This window comes from Corvus moneduloides, chromosome 1 (genome assembly GCF_009650955.1).
Source record: "Corvus moneduloides isolate bCorMon1 chromosome 1, bCorMon1.pri, whole genome shotgun sequence".
In the NCBI taxonomy this organism is placed as follows: Eukaryota; Metazoa; Chordata; class Aves; order Passeriformes; family Corvidae; genus Corvus; species Corvus moneduloides.
In genome coordinates this window covers 128,260,682-128,283,166 of record NC_045476.1, presented here as the reverse complement: position 1 = coordinate 128,283,166, position 22,485 = coordinate 128,260,682, and the positions used below count along the sequence as shown (strand labels likewise).

General features: G+C 43.3%; 1 protein-coding gene across 2 annotated transcripts; it reads right to left on the bottom strand.

Annotated features, from left to right (window-relative positions):
• Positions 1-641: 641 nt before the first annotated feature.
• On the bottom strand, positions 642-17,974 carry VXN (vexin). Of its 2 annotated transcripts, XM_032126784.1 has the most exons (7): positions 17,805-17,970; positions 14,809-14,864; positions 8,861-8,962; positions 8,815-8,830; positions 6,269-6,330; positions 4,521-4,606; positions 642-3,693 (listed from the first exon to the last, which is right to left on the bottom strand). In XM_032126784.1, exons 1-7 carry the CDS (start codon positions 17,869-17,871, stop codon positions 3,507-3,509), a joined length of 576 nt encoding a protein of 191 aa, XP_031982675.1. In that variant the 5' UTR covers positions 17,872-17,970; the 3' UTR covers positions 642-3,506. The 2 variants fall into 2 exon arrangements, with proteins under 2 accessions (XP_031982675.1, XP_031982666.1); XM_032126775.1 differs by having other exon boundaries at positions 8,815-8,962; positions 17,805-17,974.
• Positions 17,975-22,485: the final 4,511 nt, after the last annotated feature.

Here is a 22,485-nt window from a genome sequence, read left to right as displayed (position 1 = left end):
GGGCAGTGTGGCAAGCAGGGAACAAGTCATCCTCTAATGGAGAGCTGTGAAGTCTCTGAAGAGTTGGTGCACCATGCCAACACCATATGCTTTCTTTCCTTGTACCCTGAAGTCTTTCCACTTGCAGTCCTGAGTCATCTTGCCTAGGCTGGGCTCCTGCAGTCCTGTGCCATCCAGCTCCGGTTGGGCTGTGGTTCAGCAGGGGCTCTCCAAAGGCAGGGTTGTGTTTGAGGTAAGTTCAGTGACTTTGTTGACAACTAGTAGGATGAAGACAAGGAGCAATTGGTTTTGTTCTCTACCAGAGCCTTAACTACCTTTGAGGAGTCTCTTTCTTGGCACTCTTATTTGATGGGAGTGAGGTGACACAAGTGTCATGTCTGGAATGTGCTCGAAGTCAGGTGTGTAAAGGTGAACCTGATTTCTAACTGCTGATAGTGCCAGGGCTTTTCTCTGCACATCTGATAACAAACAATGGTTCTGCCACCTGTGCAATACTGGAACTGCTCACAAACACACTTTCAGGCTGTGGAGAACAAAGTTTGTGTTCTTTGCTATCAGGTGTTCACCTTTTTTCAGCACCATGCGCACTCCTTTACTTTCCACTAAATGCTTCCCAAAAACTATTGTGTCTGAGACCTGTCTGTTACCACATGCTACTCGTTTATTTTGTTATTTGTTTTTTTTTTTTTAAGAATAGAACATACTTTTTAATCAATAAAATAAATATCTACTACAATACAAAAAATCTCCACAGCAGTCCCTGGAATACAAGGAAATTAAATATGCTTCTTGTAAATGGCTCCTTCTCTTGTAGATCCAACTTATAAATTAAATAAATAAGAAAAATATAAATACACATATCAAGATAGAGCAATTATTAAGAAGAAATATTAACCATCTCCACCTCCATCCTCATACTGCTTAAAGCTATTAATTAACAAATTAAATACTACTACTACAATGCAACTTTCTCAACAGACAAAACTCTTGCTGTCCTGGACTGTGTTTGGGTGCTTTATGGGCCATGATAGCTACAAGGGCAGATACCACAAATGCTCACTCTCTTAATTACACCTAATTCAGCAAATGGACTTTTCCCAGTGTCTGTCCATCATCCTTATTTTTGCTTTGTTTAGTAAATGGGACCAAAAAAGGGACCTAGTGATTGCTGTTCTCCCTACTCTTTGAATGTATGTATTGCTATGCAAGAGAGCATTGAATTTACTAGGTTTACCTACATGTGTAAAAATACACATATGGGTTTCTGACAGGATTTCTATGGGCTGAGGAGGGGGCTGAAGTGTGGTTGGTGATATTTGTAAAAGGTGTTTCAGGAAACTCTTGACCACGGCTCCAACTTGGTTCAGTCATAGAGGACCTGGCGTTGGCAGGGTCAGGGTGCTCAGACCATTGCACAGGGTCAGTGTGGCAGGCTCTAATTTGAAGGTGGGTTGGGTCCCTGTGAGAAATCTGCTCTGGTGCTGTTCGGGTGTGCAGCATTCAGTGGGTGTCGGCACTGCTCTTGCACGCCGGGGCAGAGAACACATGGTCAATACCAGGTCACCACTGCCAGCACGTGGTTCACAAGGAACTCTGTTCTCCTTCTTTCCCAGGAGCAAGAAATAAAAGCAGGAGAGAAGATCATCCCAGTGTTTGGCTGCTGGACCAGAGAAGGACTTTTACTTTTGGTAAAGAGGAGGGAGAGTCTGTGTGATTTCTAGGTGCAAAGTTGTCCTCTGACTAGTTGAGCACCTCTGAAGGAGGAGCCTGTGACTGAAGCAGTGATGGACAGCTGAGCGAGAGGGCTGACAGAGGTATTTCATGAAGGTGTAGTGCTTCTCTCTCCTTGGCAGACTCTGGACTGACCTGGCTCCAGCAGTATGAAAAGCCACAGTACATTTTAAAGTAAGAACTTCCATCCCCATCCTACTACCACTTCCACCATATCCAGCCCTAAACAGGTTTTCCCTGCTGCCCTCCTTGGAGCCATCAGGGACATATTCTGTGTAAAAGCTATTGGGCTTCTCTATTTGTTTTCCCATTCCATGAACTTTGGTTGCTCAGGATGTTAAGCTGCGAACCTTTCCTGTGTGCTGCTCCACCCCACTCAACCAAAAGTCAGAAGACCTGGCTGCCTTTCCCTCCCATTCAGGTGGTCCCTTGGTACTCCTGAGCTGGTGACCCCTGACCAGGGCCAGCTGCCCCTCACTATCATGGCACTGTCTGTGATGGCATCTCAGTGCATTTCACTGCACTGGCTGCAGGCAAGCAAGTTTCAGATGGGAGCTCCTTCCCTTTGCTACTGTCACAGAGTAAGACCTTTATTTTTAATTTACGCTTTGGTGCACTGGCAGTTAGATTAGAGGCCATCAATACTATGAACAACAGGAGATACGCCTCCTCCAACTTTAAATATAAAGTTCTGTATTTAGGGAAACCAGTGGTTTTTTTAATAACTAGGAGAGCACTTACAGAAGGCAACCACTGCTCATGACTAATATAACATTGTCCATAACAGTGGTGAAAGCTTTTTTTGTAAAACTGTTCTGTTCTTTTTTGGGAGAAAAGCTGGAGGGGACTTGACCGGGAATTTCTAAATTGGAAAAAAAAAAAAAAAAGGAGAAATTTTTTTAAAGCAAGTTCCATTAAATCCATCTATTCATAAGCACAGGTCTCTTACATGCAAATATCTCACAGTCACCTAGTTGCACCATTTACAAATTTCCTTCCTCCCAGTATTTTGTGCACTTAATGTGATATTCTCTGCCACGTGGGTAAAGGGTAAATTGCTGACTAGCATTTCACTTAAAAGCAGGTTCTACAGCAGAAAGTATCCCTTGAGGTTATCCTGTTGCTCATAGTTTGATCTGACAGGACACCTTAAAACACAAATCACTTGTCATATAGCAAAACTTGGTACATATGCTTGCAAACTTGCTCAGTTCTGGCCCACTGTTTTAGAATTTTTGCATCTTTTACTCCTGACTTGAAACATCAAAACTGAAGGAAAAAAGATGTTTATCATGTGTCATTCAGCCAAGCATATCACAAGGTGTGGTTTTTATCTCATGATATGAGAGGGGAAAGACGACAAGCAGTGGTAGATCCCTGGGATTTAATGGCACTCTGTAATCAACCTGTTGCCTTGCAGGAATACACAAACCTCTTGGCAGGCTTTTCTTGTGCAAGTCTGAGCTCATTCAGACAGGACATAGAAAATGGTGAATGGGTCAGCAGTAGTCTCAGCATCATTGTGTCAAGATGTAAATCTAGTGGGATAGTTGGGATTTTAGTGTAATGCAACAAGGAAAGGCCATTGAGCTGCATCATGTTCACCATTTTTACCTTAGTTAGCCTTTCTCCCACTGTTCTGAGGCAATGGCATCAAGTAAGAAGAGGATATAATTTTCCTGGATGAGCTGTGCTGCATCTGTTCCCTCATCGATCCTAAAAACACCTTGTCCTGCTGAAGGACCTTCTGCCTTTCCAAGTGATGCTGAGCCTTATCAGTCCGCCTCAAAGGCACTGTTTGTTGCCCCCAGGTACTCTGACTTCTTCTTGTGCTTCATCCACATCTTCCTCAGGAGGCTGGGTGTCCCGCACAGGTTGCCTCCTGTCAGCGGTAGGGAAGCTTCTGCCCCTGGAGGCAGGGCCAGGTCATACTCTGTTGTCTTCCTCCAGCGCTGCCTGTGGCTAACAAATAAAACACAGATGTGTACAGAGGGCTTCTCCCCAGCCCTTCTTCCCTGCTGATGGTGACCGGGCACTCAGAACCAAGAGCTGCCTGGCTAGAAAGGTGTATCCATGCCTGGCCCATCCCTGGGACTGGTAAGTCTGGAATGAGCAGAGGCTCTGTGGGTCTGGGGGCTTGGATGCTGCAGCTGCCACCACTCAGGTTGGTGGCCTTGTTCTCTCAGTGTCAGAGGGAACACTCACACAAGGGAACGGACTACAAATGGGACCACTCTAAGTGCATCCTCTCTAGCAATTGCTACCCAACAAGGACCGGGGGGATTGCCCAAGGAGAGAGCTGGGCCCTTCCACCAAAGTTCCAGGGACCATGTGGCGGTGCCCAGGACTGGTGAGCTCCACTGGCTGAGAGGAGTGTATGGAGTGCGAGGACACTGTGACATTGAGCTAGTTACTGTCCCTCAGGAGACAATGGTGGCATCTCAAATCCCACCCAGATCCATGTCTGGGTTAACTCCCTGCTCATGAGTGCATTTGTACTGTGGTCAAGCTGTTCCTTAATCAGATTTAAAGACATAATATTTTTTTAATTAATTACATTTTATAATTACATTTTAGGGCAAATATTATAGACTTCCTAGGGGAAAAATACTTATATTTTGAATTAGGATGATTTTTTTCTAGTGATAAAGTAGAGCTGTAATGGGCACTGAGATAGCTGTATAAATGGCCATGGCTGATAATAAAATCAGCATATCCTTTACCAATCTCTCCCTGCCTTTGGGAAACAAGAGGTAAGAGGCATGGCTGGAGGGTGGGAAGGGACTTACTCTTCCACAGAAGCGTGGTTGCGTGTGGGCGAGCCTGTGACAGCCACAGCTTTCACTGTGATACGGGCAACTGGAGATGGAGGAATCTGTGGGAGGATAAAGCACATCATTAGGAAATACCACTGATGAGTAGGGACACCGGTTCATCTGAGGAAAGAGGCTGTTTTAAGAAAACCAATAAATACTATAAATCTCTTAACAAGAGAAAGCAGGTTAAGGATTTGACTGCCCCACTCTCACCCACACAACTACCAGTTGCTCACGTGAATGTTCTCATTGAGCTCAGCACAGGCCTTGCATGAGCGAGAGTTACACCTCCCGTCAAAGAAGGGATGCTTGCAGAACTTCTCATTCCCTAGTTTTTATGTTTAGCTTCCTGAGGCAGGGAGGTTTTGTGCAGACTGAGCAGCCCGTCTCTTGCAGGCCTCCACCTCTACGGCTGCCTGGGAAGCAGATGTCTCAGCCATCACAGCTCCTTGGGCATTCAGAAATGTTTCCCTGTTTGTTGGGTGCTGCTCTGTGGTATGGGGTGCCCTGGTTATGCTCCAGTTCTGCCACAGCCCCACAAGTGCCTGATCACCCACTTCCTCCTTGTCTTATTTGATCCTAAATTGCCCACCAGAACTGAGCCACGTTTTCCCATAAACAGGTCTCTGAGAATAGCATATCCTCCAAGATGGTAAATTAAAGTGTGAATTGCCCAGAAACAGAAAAAAATGTCAAAAATTTTGAGGTGATCTCATTATTTCAGGCAATAAGAACACTTACTGATTTTACCCGCAATCCTGAAAAAAATGTTCATATTATTGTCACTACCATAACTGGTCTTAAGCTTTCTAGGGCTATTTCTCTTTGGATTAATCTGAGACTGGGTACATTTAGATGTGTTTTTCAAGTATCCTAAGACTTAGAGACGTTTGAAATCACTTTGGCAAGCATCCTTTGAAATTTAACTGTGTTAATTATTGGTAGGTTTGATTAGATTCATTACACTGAATAACATTAGTTTGAGCCATCCTTAAGTATCGTACTGTCATTTTTCTCGTGTAGCCCAGCTATCAGCTAGAAAGCATGCTTCAGACATCCAAAAGAGTCTCTGAAGCCATAAAGTTTTGATAGCATGGTCTGGTGTTGGCCAGAAACTATTCAAAATAATTTTTTCTCTTTGAAAAAGTTCATTTTTATTAAATGCAAGGACTATGAAAATTAGGGGGGGTTGTAAGACAAAGAAAGGAGGGAGAGCGTTTTAGTAAAGGTGAGTAATTTTTAACCAAAGTATTTTTTCTGTCTATTAGAGAACACATTTTGGGGTTTTGTACAATAATTTTCCCATCAACTCTTTATTGAAGTTTCTGACTTTTGAGATTATCATGTCAGGTTGGTGAACTGGAGAGTACAAATTATTTGATGCTTGTGCCACTTGAGAAATTATTTTTTTCCCAATTTGTGAAATTCCCTGAGAGACAAGAGGCTAGTTTCTCCCAGCTGTTGCAGGTGGCTGAGTATCCAGAAAAGGAGCATGCCTGTTTCCATCCCACCACTCTTCCTGCTCCCTGAGGGGCATCTCTCTGTCCTATGCCTCTGCTCTCAGCTAAGGGATCCTCTGGCATAAATTATGTTTCAAGCTTTAACAAAGGCTGTGAAATCTGCAGGTACTGCAACAGACTGACATGCTGTTACTGTGGGACATGCTGACAGGTACAAGGTTTTAAGATGCATTGGTAGTTGGTCTTGCTCTATTTGCTTACCAAGGATTTTCCGTCCAACAGGTGATTATAGGACTTGGATGACTCTCGTTCAGTAATTCCCACTGCAAAGCATAAGAAACATGATATTATCTGCAATTATCCCATTGGCACAGCTTGTATGAAAAACCTTCTTCCATGCAGTAAAACACAGACATGGACAGAGCCCAGATACAGGTTATAGTCCCACCAGATTTGGTTACAGCCAAAAGAGCAGAGTTTTCTTTACTATGATCATCTATTGTGATGTCAAAATAAGTGATTGTGGGATTACTTAAGTCATTCTGGAAAGTCTCTCAGCTTGCTCCTGGACTTTTCGAATGAGATGACAAAACTGCCCTTAGCAGACCAAGCTAAGTGGGACCCCTTTCCTCCTCTGCAAACACTCATGTATCTCTACAGGCAAAGAGCCCAAATGCTGCTCCTCAGCCCCCACTGCAGGTTTGTCCTGCCTAGGAGATCATTCTCTCCTTTCTGGATTGCCCTGGAGAGTTATTTTAACCTAGGCAGTGATGTGTGCTATGTCTGCCCTGTCACAGGGAGGGATTTCCACCTTTTTGCCTGTGGCTGAGTGACATCTCTCTCTGCTGTCCTCAACTCTGAAGGTTACCCTTCAGTTTCAAGTAATTGCTCATCCAATAACTTATCCCTGGATAAATACTCACTGACATTCCTGCTCACTGTGCCAAAGAAATAAATGAGTGAGGGATGCCAGTTTTTTTCTTGCAGCCAAATGCTCCTATTTGGCTGTGGGAGTGTGGACCTCTCTACTGCTCCCACCAAAGGAATATAAATAATGACAGCAAATATGGAAACAGCCAGGGTGCTGCTTGTAGTGCTGTCTCCAGCACGACTTGGCAATCAGAACTGTCTTCTCCTTCCGGGGGCAATATTTGACTATGATAAATATCCTAACCAGCTTCTTGCTTCCTGCTCCACCCTCCCTCCAGTAATTCCATTAGGTACCTTACTGTATCCCTCACATCAAAGTTAATACAATTACCTCCTCTCATCTTGCGTATTAGGTACTAACAGTATTCAGCAAGTGGATCCAGGCATCAGTGCTTCAGCTAATGCCCATATTTTTTCTTTTTGTTTCGTTTTCTTTTTCTCTTATACTGTCGGATTCTTCCCTTCAGCCCATCCTTCTTATTAGATAATGTTTTAGCGAATTTTTGCAAAATATCTAAGCAAAAGAAAGTCCTCATGGCTTCAGGTTTGTAGTTGCTCCCCTCAGGACAGTGGTGGCTGGATGCAGTATGAATTCCACTTCCAGAAGTACCCTCTCACATGCTGGAATGGACTGTCCTGCTTTGCTCTTTGTGCAGGATTTCTGATGCTAGCAACAAACATGCTAATGGCCTCACCTGTGATCTTTTGTTTGTTTGTTTGTTTTTTGTTCTAATTTAAACGTAGTTTCTAAGTTCTGCATACTCATTTCCCTTTCTCCTCCTATGAAACTTGTTTTCCCCTTTTCTGCTCTTCTTTTTAGGTTCCTACAGCTTTTCTCGTTTGCACCTTTCTGTCATCCTTTACCTCTCATCTCCCCTAACAGCAGTGACCAGCAGTCCCTCCCTTCTGTCTCTCTGGCTCTCTGCCGTCCTTTACCCTGTAGCCAGTCCCAGCCACTCCTCCTCCTGTCCCTGCTCCAGTCCTGAAGCTCCAGTTCTTTTTTCAGCCACATCTTGGCTCTGGTCCTGATTTGAGATCTTTCCTTATGGTCTCAGGCTCAGTTCCTTCCTTCCCAGTTTCCCAGGCCCCTCTCTTGTCTGGTCTGTGTTCTTAATGGGATGGCTTATGTGCAGTGTGGTTGCAGGCTGGCGATATGAGGAACATGCATGTTCATGGACCTGCTTTAGAGATTTTGTACCTTTTAGCACCTAAATGTCCAGTTTCTCTTGGAAAAACATGCCATTGGGATTTCTTTAAAGGCATATGACTTGCCTGCATCTGGGTGACATTGCAAAGGAGAGCAAAAGGTATTTTTGATTAAAAGGCCATCCCATGTGAAACTGCACAGCCCTGCTCCAGCTTCAGTCTTCCAAACATAACACAGCAGTGTTGGAGGAGCTGCATGACCACTCTGTTTATGTTTACTCATCTCCTTGGTTTTGTATTGGCAAGCTCTATTTTTCCTTCATGGTTTCTTACAAATATGCTGAACAAGTATTGGTTGCCAAAAATTCAGGTCTGTGGCTGACATCCAGAATCTGAAATCTCATCCCAAATGATTATGTTCTGGCTAATTCTAAGCAACTGAACCGGGATCTTATACAATAAGATGACTCAGGCAAACTCAATAATTTACAATTTATCATCTCTAAAGTATTGTCAGGGAGTGTTTATGACTCTGCATAAAGTGAGTTTATGACTCTGAATAAATTGAGCAATGCCACGGTCATTATCTCACTAATTCCTCTGGGTATTTTAAGCATGGAATTATCCTCCAGGTACGTAATAAAGTTCCTGCTTTTCTGCAAACTGGAAGACTGCAGTATCTAAAAATGTTCTCCAGGCACGGAGGAATAAAGCCCTTTCCCTGTACTTACCGTGCTGGGCAGTGCCCTTGGCGGGGCAGGCTCCCCGCTGCCCGCCCTGCAGGCAGCCCACGCCCCGCGCCTCCTCCTCGCCCCTCGCCTCGTACAGCACCTGCAGGAGCTCGCCCTGCTGGGGCTGGCGCTCCGATATGGCCACCACCTACAGGGGAGAGGAAAACCACCCCATTACACCCGGCCCTGGGGATTAGGTGGTCTGTCGAGGTCATGGGGGAGCTGAAAGGCTGCTTGTTCCTCCCACTGCTTTACTGTCATCCAAAAGGGATTTTGTCAGGTGGGGACTGAGGGATTTGTGGGATTTTGTTTGGCTCCAGTTTCTGTGCTTTGTATAGAAGTATAAGAAAATCCTGCTGGGTCTTTCTGGGACCCAGCTACTTAGTTGCACCTTTCTGTATTCTCCTCAGGAGACTGAAACGTGCTCTTTTCCAAACTGTACTGTATAGGATATGCCTCCGAGATAACTCAGATTTAATTTCTTATTGCATCACATCTTGGAAAACCAGTCAAACTTATGCAATGTGAATTAAAAGTGCTGTTTCCTTATGGTCTGTCCTGTCTTTTGAACTTACATTTTGTACCTAGTAAATGACTACAGAGAATACGAGGCAGTGAGGAATTGGGCTCCTAGAGATTAATTTTCACAAACATTAGCTCACTCAAACAAAACTCACTGACAGCTGCAACTTTGAGCACCAGCCCTCCCCCTCATATCTCCAACAGTCTTTGAAAACAGGCATGAAAAAAATCAAGTTCTTTTCTAATCAATAAGACACTAAGCCATGGCACTCACTGTGCTGTCACAGGCAACTGGGGAGGCCAGAGCTAATGTGAGTTTGAAAAAACAGGGATGCACCTCAAGGAAATGGATTCATCAGGACTGTTATGGAGGATGGTCTGGAAAGAGTTTTCTCAAGAAGATCAAAGTTCCAAGAGCACGGAAAGAGTGTTTCATACTTTGTTGGTGTTTTTCCACCCTTCCTTAAAGACTTGCTGCTGTCATACAGAGAACCACTCAAACAGGGTGAAGATCCAAACCAGCAAGGAAACAAGACAGATGACAACTATTCAGAGTATTTCCTATTAGACTTACTTGTGTTGGAAGATCATGAGAAAAGCAGTTACTTGCATCTAACTGATGAGTGGTAGTTGCTGTCTACATGTTTTAGATATAAATATAGTTATTTTGTCTCAAGACTGAGACCAACAACTGACCGGCCCACTACTGGCATAGAAAAAGCCTTAATTCTATCTATTGCTCTGCCTTCTAACACACACTCAAGATAAAAACAAGACCCTATTCAAGTATGTCCCCTCACGCCAAATTGTCCATTTCCTCTAATTAAGTTTTAATTCAGTTTGCCATTAATCTGCAATATTCTGTGTAGGTGATTTTTTACACAGACATAAAACCACATGCAAACCCATGTTTTCCAAAACAGGAAAGAAGAAAAATCCCAACCTGACCACTTTTAACTCTTTTGTCTCCATGTACCCTCAGGAGTCTAGAGAAGGCTATACTACCTCAATCCTACTGACTAGTAGGATGAGGAGCAGAAACTGCCCAACAACAGGCAAAAATACTTCTGGAAAAGGCAGGTAAGGCTACCAAAGCCTAATCCAAGGCTGAACAGGACTTTTCTCCTATTTCTGTGGATTTTGACACACAGCCTAACACACTCTGTGTGCTGTAAACTACCTAAAGACATGCTCAGTGTTAAGTTAAAGTTAAAGGGACTACTGGTGTCCTTGAAGACAAACAGATGCCATAGGAGGCTGCAGCTGGCTCCCAGCTCTACTGATCACAAATCTGGAGCTGCCAAAAGAGCCAAGCCCCAGCACTGCTCCAATGTTTCTGAAACGAGGGTGATGCTGGTTGTGAGATGCCTCCTGTTGCTGCTTAAGCTGTTGGCATTGGCTCCCTCCAGCTGCCCCTGGACCAGGTCCAGCACCTCCCCATCCTTCTGCAGCAGCTCCTTGTAGGCTGCAGGCTCTTGTGTCCACACACGCCCTGACCACACAAACCTTGCAAGCTGCTTACCAGGGCATCACCCCCTTCACCACAGTGACACCAGTGGAGACACCTGTCTTCAGTACTAATATGATGAGACTGTGGCTGGCAAGGGTCTCTAATGACAGTCCTTGGAGTCTTCCTCGTGTGAACCGAGCTCTTCCAGCTTTCAAGGAACGTGACAAAGCTCATCTTTTCCCACCATCTCTGGAAAAATGCCCAGTGCTCTTGGACACACTTAGCTGGTGTGTGACAGAAAATGTCATCAAACCTCTGCTGCTGAGACACCTGAGGTCACTTATTTTGCATTGTCATGGAAAGAGCATTTTTGGTAAGTAGCATGCTGGCTGCAGTCACCTCTAACCCTGAAAGTGGCTTTTTTGATCAGTGTAAACCACCACGGACTTGAAACTTAACATTCTGCCTACATGTTGCACAGAATGAAATATGGCTTGGGGAAAAGAAGTAGGATTTTTATTTTGATTAATAGCAAGAATTATTTAGGCACATTGTCTATGTTTTTGAGATTCCTTGTTACATATGATGTCAGTAATGCCAAAATGCCTTCAAGCAGTAGAATCTGTATAAATAAGTTACAGTTTCATTTTCCATTACAGCTGGAGACAACAGTGCAGTCTCTATAACTGTAGTGGTTTGGTCCAAAATACTCATTACTTACTTATTTACCTTATGTGAGATAAGAATTAGGAGAAAGCAAAGCAGGCACAAAATTTAAAAGAATGACAATAACCCATGACAATAACATATCTTCAGTGAACATCTTTGCCGCATTTGGTTGTAGCACACTTGGGAGTTCCTTATTTCCTAATTCAAGATTTCACAGTGACTTTGGCTACCTCACCCATTCCTGTAATATGTAAAGACTTATCTAGGTCAGGAAACTAAACCTGCTGTAGCTTGGTTTTGATCTAAAATGGAGCTGACATTTCTCTAGGGTACCTAGGGTAAGGCAGAAGGATCAACTGGGAGTCACTTTTCTTTTCTAGACATACCAGGAGATTTAAATCTGTGCAAATGACAGAGTCAGCCGAACTATGCGGAATTAGCAAACTGCTCTCTAAAAACCTACTGTTTTCAGAACCTGTAAATCCTTTGACTGGCCCAGTTTGTTTGCAGGACACCGACTCTGAAACCAGAGCTCAGCAAACTCTCTTTGCCATGCACATGAGAGCACTGAGGCCTGGCATGCCTACTGTCAGAATTAGCTGTGTTAAGAGGGAAGGGGCACGGAGGACACAGGATGGTTGCAGAGAGCCTGTTCCAACCATCCTGATCCAGGACTTAAAATCCACTGCCAACCAACAACCATCCAGAAAAGGTGACAATGAAATATCTGGCTTTGGATAAAACTTTGAAAGTTAGAGTCTGGACAACAAAATGCGTGTTAGCGGAGAAAAATCCAGATTTGTAGAGTTAAGTTCTTCTTGATGGCCTAATGCTGAGCTAATTTTTAATATGGCAGCTCTAGCATGCATAGGGGTATTTTCTACTTTCTTGCAAAGTAGCCAGGTACTGGTGTCCAGACAGTTCTACCCAAGGGATTTTGGGGCTAGAAGAAGAAGGGAAGAGAAGGGAAGGATCTACTATCATTGGAAATAATTTTTAATAGGGCAATAGGAACTGCAAATATACATATTGGTGAAATGCTCAGCTAAAATAAAAGGTGTTTCCGCCTTTCTGTCACCCTCCTGCAGTCATTATCATGCTTTTGGGATGGGTTCTTGTATGTGATGGAAGTTACCCCCCACAGTCAGTAATTTGAATGTTAAATCGCTTAATGCTACACTGCTTGAGTATTTCTGCTGCTGCAAAAAAAAAGTCTGGCAGATGTCCACGTTAGTTGCTATTTTTGTCCTTGCTGAGGATTAAAGTTGTGCATCCACTGCAATCACCAGAGCAGAAGACTGTATGTCAGCTGAGGCATTTTTACAGCTCTGACTGCAGGTGCAGATGTAAAAGTGAAAAATAAATAATCATTCTGAGACTTTTCTGTGGGTCTAGAAATTGGCAATCACAACTTCCTCACAGGCACGTCTATTCCAGTATGTGCAATTTATTTCAATGCTTACTTGTGAGCTGTAAGCAGCTGCATCCCACTGAAGAAGAGGAATGTCTAAGAGGTGACTATGCCAGTCACTTTGGTTTGAGAGCCATCCTTGTTTTTGTAGCTGGAGCTGCAGACCATTCCTCAGGCTTGGTGCTCCCACTGCTAATGCGATGCTGCCTGCATCGTGACTAAGAGCCAATCAAACGACATCCTTAATTGGGGTCAGGAAAACCCCAAAGGAAAAAAACCCAATCCTCTTAAAATACAGCAACAAAACAGGGACTTTCTTATCTTATTTTCTTAGGCCTTTACGAGTACAGTGCTGCCACAGCAGGTGATCCAATCCAAATTAAATATTAGATGCTTCCATTTAGTAGAAACAACTATCTACTGAGATTTGAAACATGATAACAGACATAGAATTGCCCTTGATTTTGATGAAAGCCAGCTGAAAATTTTCAGCTGAATAGTTCTATGAGAAATTTTGTCAAAAAAAAAGAAAAAAAAGAGGTGAATTATCTAAGCATTCTGTTTCATCAAGTCAGAATAGTTCACTTTTGGTTTGGTCAATTTCTGCTGTTTTTATATTACATGGAAAACAAAATACACCAAAGGTTTAACAAATAAAAGTGGGATATCTCAAAATGTCTTATTTTGAGTAACACTCCAGCAGTCTGACTCATCCTCATTTGGAATGAAGAGTAATTTTGAAATCTCCGCCTGAGCTGTGGGACAAAACCAATAAAACCAAGACCGTCACAATTTGGGAAAATACACACATGCATAGTTTCTACCCCCAAAAAATGACAGACATGTTACTGACTCTTCCTGGGGACCACTTCAGGTGTCCTGTGGTGTACTGGGATCCTGTGATGTGCTTTAATAACCAAAAGAGGGGATGGGAGTGAGTGTGGTGAGTTTTTTTTCCAGTGCACAGATAAGTGTGGTAATGAGGACCTACAGTTCTGTGGGGACATCAGGGAATCAGCAATACAAAGAAAAGGCTCTCTAAAAATGAGGATGGAGCTGGGAAGTAGGAAAGGGCATGGAAAAAGGAAAGACCGTGGAGCAAAATACTTCAACAAAGTGCTAGAGAGGAGACAGGTCTGTGGTGAGAAGAAATGCTTTGGTAGAAGAGTCCCAAACTTGTAAGAAGTACTTTGATATGCAGAAGAGACTGTCATTCCTGCAAATCAGCTAAAAGGATTGTAGAAGCGGTTGTGAATGGGTCAAGTAGATTTAAGGAGGGAAAACGGTCTCTGAAGGCAAGAAACCTCACACCCATGTGTGAAAGCACCCGAACTTGCAAGACATTTACTCAGAGCATGAAAAATGTTCGGTTATTTGAATCTGGGGGTGCCTCGCCTGCAGGGAGTGGGTAAAGCTTCCTCTGTGCCCTCTGCACTGGGGCTGAGGCAAGGGCAGGCAAGCACTGCTGGGACCAGGGGACAAACTTCCTCCCTGGATGGCTCAGTGCCAACCTTTAGGGTCGAAATTACAGTGTTTTTCTCCCGAATTCCCTAGGATACTGGCTGCTTGATTAGCATGTGTACTGATATGATTTGTTTACTTTTCATTCCTGCATGTCTCTCTGGAATTATTGTGAAGGCTCTGTGGATAAGAATTAAGTCTGTGATTCCCTCAGATGGCCAGTGTTGATAAGCCACTATGTTCATTTTGACTGGCTCTTCATGGCAAGACTGTATTTTTTTTTGTTTCAAAGCGCTTCTGTAAATAAACTGCAGCTTTACAGAAACTCGCCTTTCTGTTTTGCAGCCCACTCCTTGCATCAGACACTGATGCACTTCTTTACCCTGAAGGATCTGCTTCCTTTTACCCACAGCACTTTTAAGGGTAAGCATAGCCAACTAGAATTAAAAAAAATAGGGAGAGGAAAGGAGATTTTTCTTACACTCTTTGTCAGGATGTGCTGCATAGCTTTGCCTCGTCTTCGGGCAGGACTACATGCTGCAAAAAGAAGAACAGGAACATGGTCAGGATGCTGTGGAGGTGGACAAGTGCCTCTAAAAGTCCTCTGTAAGAGCACACTGGGGGCATGGTGGAGAGAGGGGGAACAAGAAAGGGTTTAAGGAAGATTCCAGCTGAAACAATCCAAAAGAAAGTTTTCTTTGATGTCGTCTCAGAGACCATGCTCTAGCTATGGTCTAGCTATGGTCTAGCTACAATACAGACATCTGTGGACACAGGGCAACAGCCTATCCCCAGTTTCTGCACCTCTCCCACAGGCTTCCAGGAGGAACACTCTTTCTCCTTTCTCAGTTTTGATCTGGCCTTCCACCTGCCAATATTTCAGTAGGAAATGAGTAGTGTATACATTAACTTGGAGACTATTATGATTTTTATCTAGTTATAGGCTTTATCAATAAGCTCAAACTCCCTCATGACATTATTTCACTTTTACTGCATGATGTCCAAAGCACAACATTTGCACTAAGCCTAAAGTTTTCTTTTTCAATCCTCAAACTGACCCATTCAGTTCTTTAGCTTGGGACATTTTGCTTAAAGTCTGTTTCTCAATTTTATTTCTTAGATCCATGAAGACACCAAAATCATAGAACAACTAGCCAATAGACACACAGGATGCCAGGTCCATAAGCCAAGTTTTGTCTGGACTGAAGCAATTGGTTTTGGGTGACAGTTTTACTGGACTAAGTGAAGGATCTTTAAACTCTTGTTGTTTGAGTTAGACTTGAAACTGGCCTGAAAGACTGTGATACTCCCAGCTCTCCCTCTCATCATTTCTTACCCAGCCTTGTGTTCAGGCTACTGGAGCTGCAGGATTTAGCTGCCAGTGACAGAAACAGGCTTGCAAAAAGCTGCCAAATGTGGAGAATTAACTCCGTTTCTAAAGGCTGACCCTGGGGGCAAGGCACGTGAATGGGGGTTTCCTATTCAGGCTCTGTGTATAATCCAAAGGCTTTGAAGAGCCAGGAAGGTTTGTTATAGGATGATGGGTGACTCCTACTCCCCAGGTGAGCTTTCCTTGACGTTGTTGGCATACATTTAACTCCAGGACTCGCAGTGCTTATCGCTGCTATGTATTACTGTTTGCAGAGTTTTGGAGCTGTGGAAGCAGCTGGAGGTCATCCAAGGCTGCTTGTTACCACAGCCAAACTCCTCTCCTCAGATGGCAGGAATAACAAGTGACTGGGCTTTCCAGGGCTCTGCTACAAGCAGAGCTGGCAGCGAGAGCAAGGTCACTCTTCCTAGAGAGCCTGTGTGTGTCTAGCAGCCACCCCTCCACACCCCAGTGAGGATCTAAGTACCGAGCATTAGGACCCCACCAGAGAGGAAATTCTGGCCTGTGCTGTGGCTGTAATGGAACTGGACAGGAACATGGGAGGGCCCCTGGGGCAGCCCATTGCAGCACAGGGCACTTCCACACTGAACTCATCACAAGTAAGTTATTTGCCTGCCCAGAGTGTGCTAAGCTGTCAGTACGATTATGGTCTGTTCTGCACGGTGTGGTATCCTCAGGGATCCTTACTGTCTTCTCCTGCAGGACACTTTTTATATTTTAAACCATGGTGAGTGTGGGATGAAAGCCAGACAAACATAATGAAGGTGGTTTGGGGTTTTTTAAACCTAGGAATATGCTGTAAGTTGTTTATGAAGCAGCTTCCATCACCTTTACTTCTGGAATTTCACTGTGTGAGGACTAAACTAGTTACTCATAAGCAAAACACTCAAGTGCAGGAAAGTTTAGTGATGCAAGGAATTATCTATTTGTCTCTCTGGTACTTTAGGTATTTTACCACACAGTGTGAGGAGTACAGTTTTTAGAGATTTCTACCAGAAGCAAGTGCTGTTGTGCTGTTACAGCTGCTACCCAGGCTGTTGCAAAACGAACAACACATAAATGCGCCCAAGAGTAATAAATTTACCTACTTTCAGAGTACAGATGATTCACAGTCCCTCATCGCCTGTCATCTGCCAGAACGATGGCAAAAGGCTTACAGGGGCTGAAGGAAGGCAAGGCATGAAAGGGAAGTCGCAGCACCAGCAAACATGCAATTACTTGAATAGGCATTGAAAGAAGGGTGAATCACAGAGGTAGCCAGAAGTGACCCACTTGCATGGGAATACAATGGCAGCAATGCAAACAGTGGAGCTGCGAGGATGCCCCTGCAAACACGAATTTCTGCAGAGAGTTGGAGAAGGAAGAGAATGTAGGTGGATTTGCCTGTAAAGGGATGTTTGTACGTACAGCCCGGCTTTCGGGCAACAAATACAATTACAGTAATGGTTCACTCTGTCATTTCCACTTATATTCCAAAATTAAGCAGCTGAGAGCTCATGCTCGCAGCTTGCAAGTAAGGATCTGATTTGGCCCCACAATTTGTTTTCCCTGCTTTTCCCTGCTCTCTTGTTGCTGAAATATGCAGCCATTGAGTTTAAACTAATTTGTTCAATCAAATGCAGGCTGGGCTTTGTCCGGTTCTTACTCTTCATTAGAAGCAATTAATGTTAATCATGCATTCATTTCCAGGGCATGGCTTTGGAAATGTTCCACTTATTGAGCCAGCAGACTTAAATTCAACATTCATGCACTTCACCCACTTCTAACTGCTTGCAGAACTTAATTCTCTTTTCTATTACACAGAAAAGCCACACAGTTGCAAGCTGTCACTTTAGCAGTTACCTCATAGGTACAGCAACACCGATTCCAGATCTCCCAATTTTGCCAGAGCAAAGATTTTACAGACCCATAATACTGAAGCACCTGCATGGATTAGCTCGAGAAAGCAGCAGTGTGTGCTGGGCTGCAGGCAGAGCACAGCACGGCAGAACAGATGAGCTGCTCACTTCAAACGTTTCCCCGTTGCTAATCATCCCATCCCTCTAAAAGACAGCACCGTAGCAGTTGTTAGATTTTGATGTACTCACATTTGGATGAAATCACAGTGGTGAAAACTTCTAAATTTTCATCGCTGCAGCTGTAAATCTGGTGCATTTTCCACCTCTCCCTACTGACTGCCTTTCAGCTTCATGCAACCGCTCTGAACTTCTGGTAAATAGGTTTCACTAATCCAATCTGGCTCTGTGATCATTGTCCAGATCTACAAAGGACAGACTGATGCTGTGATCTCATCTCATTCCATATTCTTCATTGCAACATTTTCTGCTCCCATCTGCCTTTCGATGAATAATATTAACACAAAGATTTAATTTAGCTGTTACTTAAGCCTCTACTCAGATAGGAGCATTTTATTTTACATTTCCTTTTACCAGTGTGAAGAAACCTCTGCAATAGAGAGCTAATAATTAAAGTCTAATCTATAGGCAAACAAATGTTTACAGAAGTACTGCAAGGATTTTTGAAATAAGTTCAGTTAAATGTGTACTTTAAAACATTTACCATAAAAATTTGGTCCCTATATATAATGAGGAGATGATTCTAGGTGTATTAAGAAAAGCATTTTGTGCTTTACCTTTTCATTTCATAAACAAATACTGGAATCCTGGGCATTTCAAAGTAAAATTTCAAAAGCAGATGTCTACAAAAGGCAGATGTGCATAGGTCTCCATGCCCCCTACACTTCTGTGGTTGCAAAGGGAGGGAAGGTGTCTCAGTCATAGATGGGTTCCTGACTAGATGGCTCTGGGGCCTAATCCCATATTTATGCACTTCAATAAAGGGGTTTCTTGCCAAAGCTTTTCATTTCTTAATACTCCCATCAGAAATTGTTCCTTTCCACCTCTATGAATATCATCCCCCTCAACTTCTGGTGACTTAATGCTGCCATGGACACCCAAGACAGAGAATTTTGGCTTGCAGGCTCCAGCAACTGATGTAGTTGGAGCACTTTCAAGTGTGAATAATGATATTAAATTATATCAGTCTAATGAATAGCCTTCATTACTACCACGTGTCTGTCTAATTAACACAAAAACAATTAATTAACACGTGTGCTGTCCTCTTCTATAGAGGTCTGCCACCAACAGTCCCAGATGGAAAGTGCCAGTGAACATGGGCTGTCACTGTCATATTGATGAACGTTTCTTATTTGAAATAATAAATATTGGTCAAATAGCCATCCTGAGCCTGGAAGCATTTTGGTTGAGTGGAAGGTATCGCTGTTTCAAGAAAGCAGTGAGCAAAGAGAAGCTGTTGCCACTTGTCACCTCCCAGGGCAGGCTCCTGCTGTCCAGGGGCAGCAAAGCCTTTGCGGGGCTGGCGGCATTGTCCCAGGAAGCCGCGCCGTGCTTGGAGCAGGCAGTGGGACGGCAATATAATCAACCAAAAGTTCAATTAGTTTTTGATTTATTGCGCCACATGTTCTGCTTGTATGACTGATGTCATTAACATCAGGCTCGGCTGGCGCATTCATCTGTCCCTGCCCGGCTGCCTCTGAAGGCGCACGCACTCAACAGATGGGGAGCTGCACGGGTGCGAAGGCAATTGTTTACCCCCCTATTGTCCCTGTGTCAAGCAATCAACCCAAATCCATTACCCACCGAGAAAAAGATCAGCGCACCGTCCATTCAGCCCTGAATGGGGCAGAGGCGGTTATGCAGGAGGCTTTAAAAGCTTTCAAAAGGATAAAAAAAAATAATGAAGACCAACACTGAATAGTCGATTAAAAAAAAAAAAAGCTATAACAAATCTAACCCCTCCTTTATTTCAGCTTCAGATATTCAGAGTTCTATGAGAAGAGGGGCACTTTTGGACCTAAGTCATTGTTTTCCTAATTCTAGGTATGACCTACAGATATTTTCAAATCATAGATGGGGTTTTAACATTAGAACAAGTATTGGGTGCTTCATCCTTTGAGGGTTGGTGGGATGTGGAAACTGAAGTGAGACTCTAGAGCTGGTTACCACCTGGCATTCACTGCATTACAAGGCAGGTACACACCTTTACAAGGCACAGGATGCTCTGGGGACAAATCATTGCACAGAGAGCTGATGAAAGGCACTGACATCACTTTCAGACAGAAAAACAGGGCTCAGGAGGACAGACATAATACTCCACAATATTCAACCTAGGAACTTGCAGAGCCACATCAGGCAGTCTCACATGGTATTTCCCTCCAGCTCCCTATTCCAGTCTGTGGTAGGAGCAGAAAACCAAACAGTTTTTGACTCTGTGAATAATTTCTTTGTTCCCCAAACTAGATAAAATGTCTAGAAACCAGGCTCAAACCTTTCCTTCTCTGCTAAGGTGAAGAATAAGCTATAAACTTAATTCCCACAGTGCCACTGTAGCCATGAGAAGACCCTAAGAAGTTTTTGCACTGGGGCATGTCTTTGACCGGAGACTCCCAAGTGAACACGCGGAATCCAAATTCCTCCCTGGGGGCTGTGATACAGCAGTTTACCAAATACCCACTCTCGGTGTTGATAGTGAAGGATTGAAACATTTCCTGGTGCCAGAACAAGGTTACCAAATGTGAACAGGGACAACTGAGAAGGAGGAGGAGAACTCAGGACATGAGAACAGACACCTGCTGTCTGACTAAACACCCATCTAACCTTATCTGCAGGTCTGGGACAGGGAAGGTATTTAATTCTTGGAAATTTGGGTAGGAAGGAGGGAAAGGTGGAGAGAAGAAATGTTTGCTGAGGCTGAAAGGAAAAAAAAACCAGCAGAAGTCGCATCAAACCTTGTAAAAATGGCAGAAAATCCCATAAACTGGTGAAATGTCTCTGAGGAGGTGGCAAGGGTGCTTTTTCCAAAGCCTGAATCTGTTAGGACATATTTGGAAGAAACTAGTGTAGATGCTTGTCCTGTTTACCAAGTATGCCAGAGCTGGTAAACTTGAAAGGAATCAAATGAAAAAAAATAAAACATGGTTATAAAAACTGTAATTAAAACTTTGAGTTAAGATAAGTATCAGAAACCTCTAGACCTTATTTTTCCTGGCCTCTGTGAACAAATGAATCCCTTTTCAATGCAGTATTCTTCCAGTGAAGTTGGTGGGAAGCAACCTGGTACTCAACATGTGCAAGGGGTATTGCCAAGGGATTCCCTGGCCCACAGAAGACAGTGCTCTTCCCAAGGCACGTCTCTGGCTTCTCCCTGGCTCTTGTACCTTGTTGCATAAGAGGCAAATCTAATCTGTACTGAGCCACTTGAGCCTATTTCTTGCTGTTAGCTGGGCAATATGATAAGGATAAACCCCATGTATTTTTGGAATAGGATTGGGTACCAGAGGGATGTGCAGATAACCATTTAAAAATAAGATGGGATAAAACTGCACATGCATACTGCAGGCATCTACCCTAAACCACTTCTGCATGATGCAATGCCAGCAGCAATTTTTGTGGAAGGAAAATTGCTTTGTTTCAGTTTAGGGCCACAGAATTACAACCACAAATAACTGAAAACCAACCATAAAAGCAAACGATAAAGTCAGTTCCTCATACATAATCTGTTATTTTTCTCTGAATGAAAGGAATAGAGAGACAGATACACTATTAGTAACTCCACCTCACACTTGTAGCAGACAGCAAAATTAGTTCAAAATTGAAGTACCACCGCACAGCTTAAAGGTCTGTGAACAAGTGAAGAATTTTCAAAAGTAACATGTGAATTTGCATCTGTCTAGAAGCTGCTGCAACAGATTTTTCCTGAATGGGAATAAGATTGAGGCATTCAAAAAACATTTTGAGCTTTAAATTCTCTACAGGGAACCAGGAGAGAGAGATTCAAGAGCTGTGCAGTTTGAAAAGATGAGTGCACAGGCTTCTCTGCTAACCAGGAAAGGAAATACCAGCCAGACCTGGAAAGTTATAGAAAGATATTGCAGAATTCTGAAAAAAAGGAAAAAAAAAAAACAAACAAAAAAACCCCAACCACAAAACCCCTGGTTGGCTTCTCTTACAGAAGTTACATATAGATAATCGGGCATTCACAAATTTGCCCTAAGCTTGTAAAACACACTTGAGTAAGTCCATATGATGATTAGGTAGAAACACAATGCCCAGCACCACAAGGTTCCAGGCCTGCAGAGGTTGTGCCAACAGCAGGGATTGCACTAAGCCAGTATTAAAGCTAAGGCCAGGTTGAGCACGTGGAGGCTTAACAAGCTTTCGTATACTGGTCATGCACTGGTAATCCACAGAAAGCATTAAAAATGTCAACAAAGGAGCGATATGTCCAAACTGAGCTGTGACAACAATAGTTTATTAAGATGCTGATCTTTAACTACATTTGTCCTTGATTTATTAATTTTAAGCTAATTGACAGTGACGTCTTTATTCCTCTGATAAAGCACAACGATTTTTGGATAGGGTTCTTTCACTCCCAATTTTTTCCTTTAAAACATTTTAAGATTATTTGGACTATTCTCTCCTGCTATAAACATAACTGGTTTTGGGAAAACAAGAACATTAATCAAATCTTGTCCTGTGGTTCCTGGATTTAGGCAGTGGTAACCCTCTTGCTTCAACTGCAACTGCATACTCACACCATATGCAGTAAAACCTACTCTTGGGTAACCAGGCACAAAATATTTAGGATTTCTCCAATGGATAAGTCTAAAGAATAAGGCAACGAGCTGTCACCTTACATGTCTCTAGTGTGTCCTCACACAGCCATCAAGCTCCTTTTGCCACATGCAAC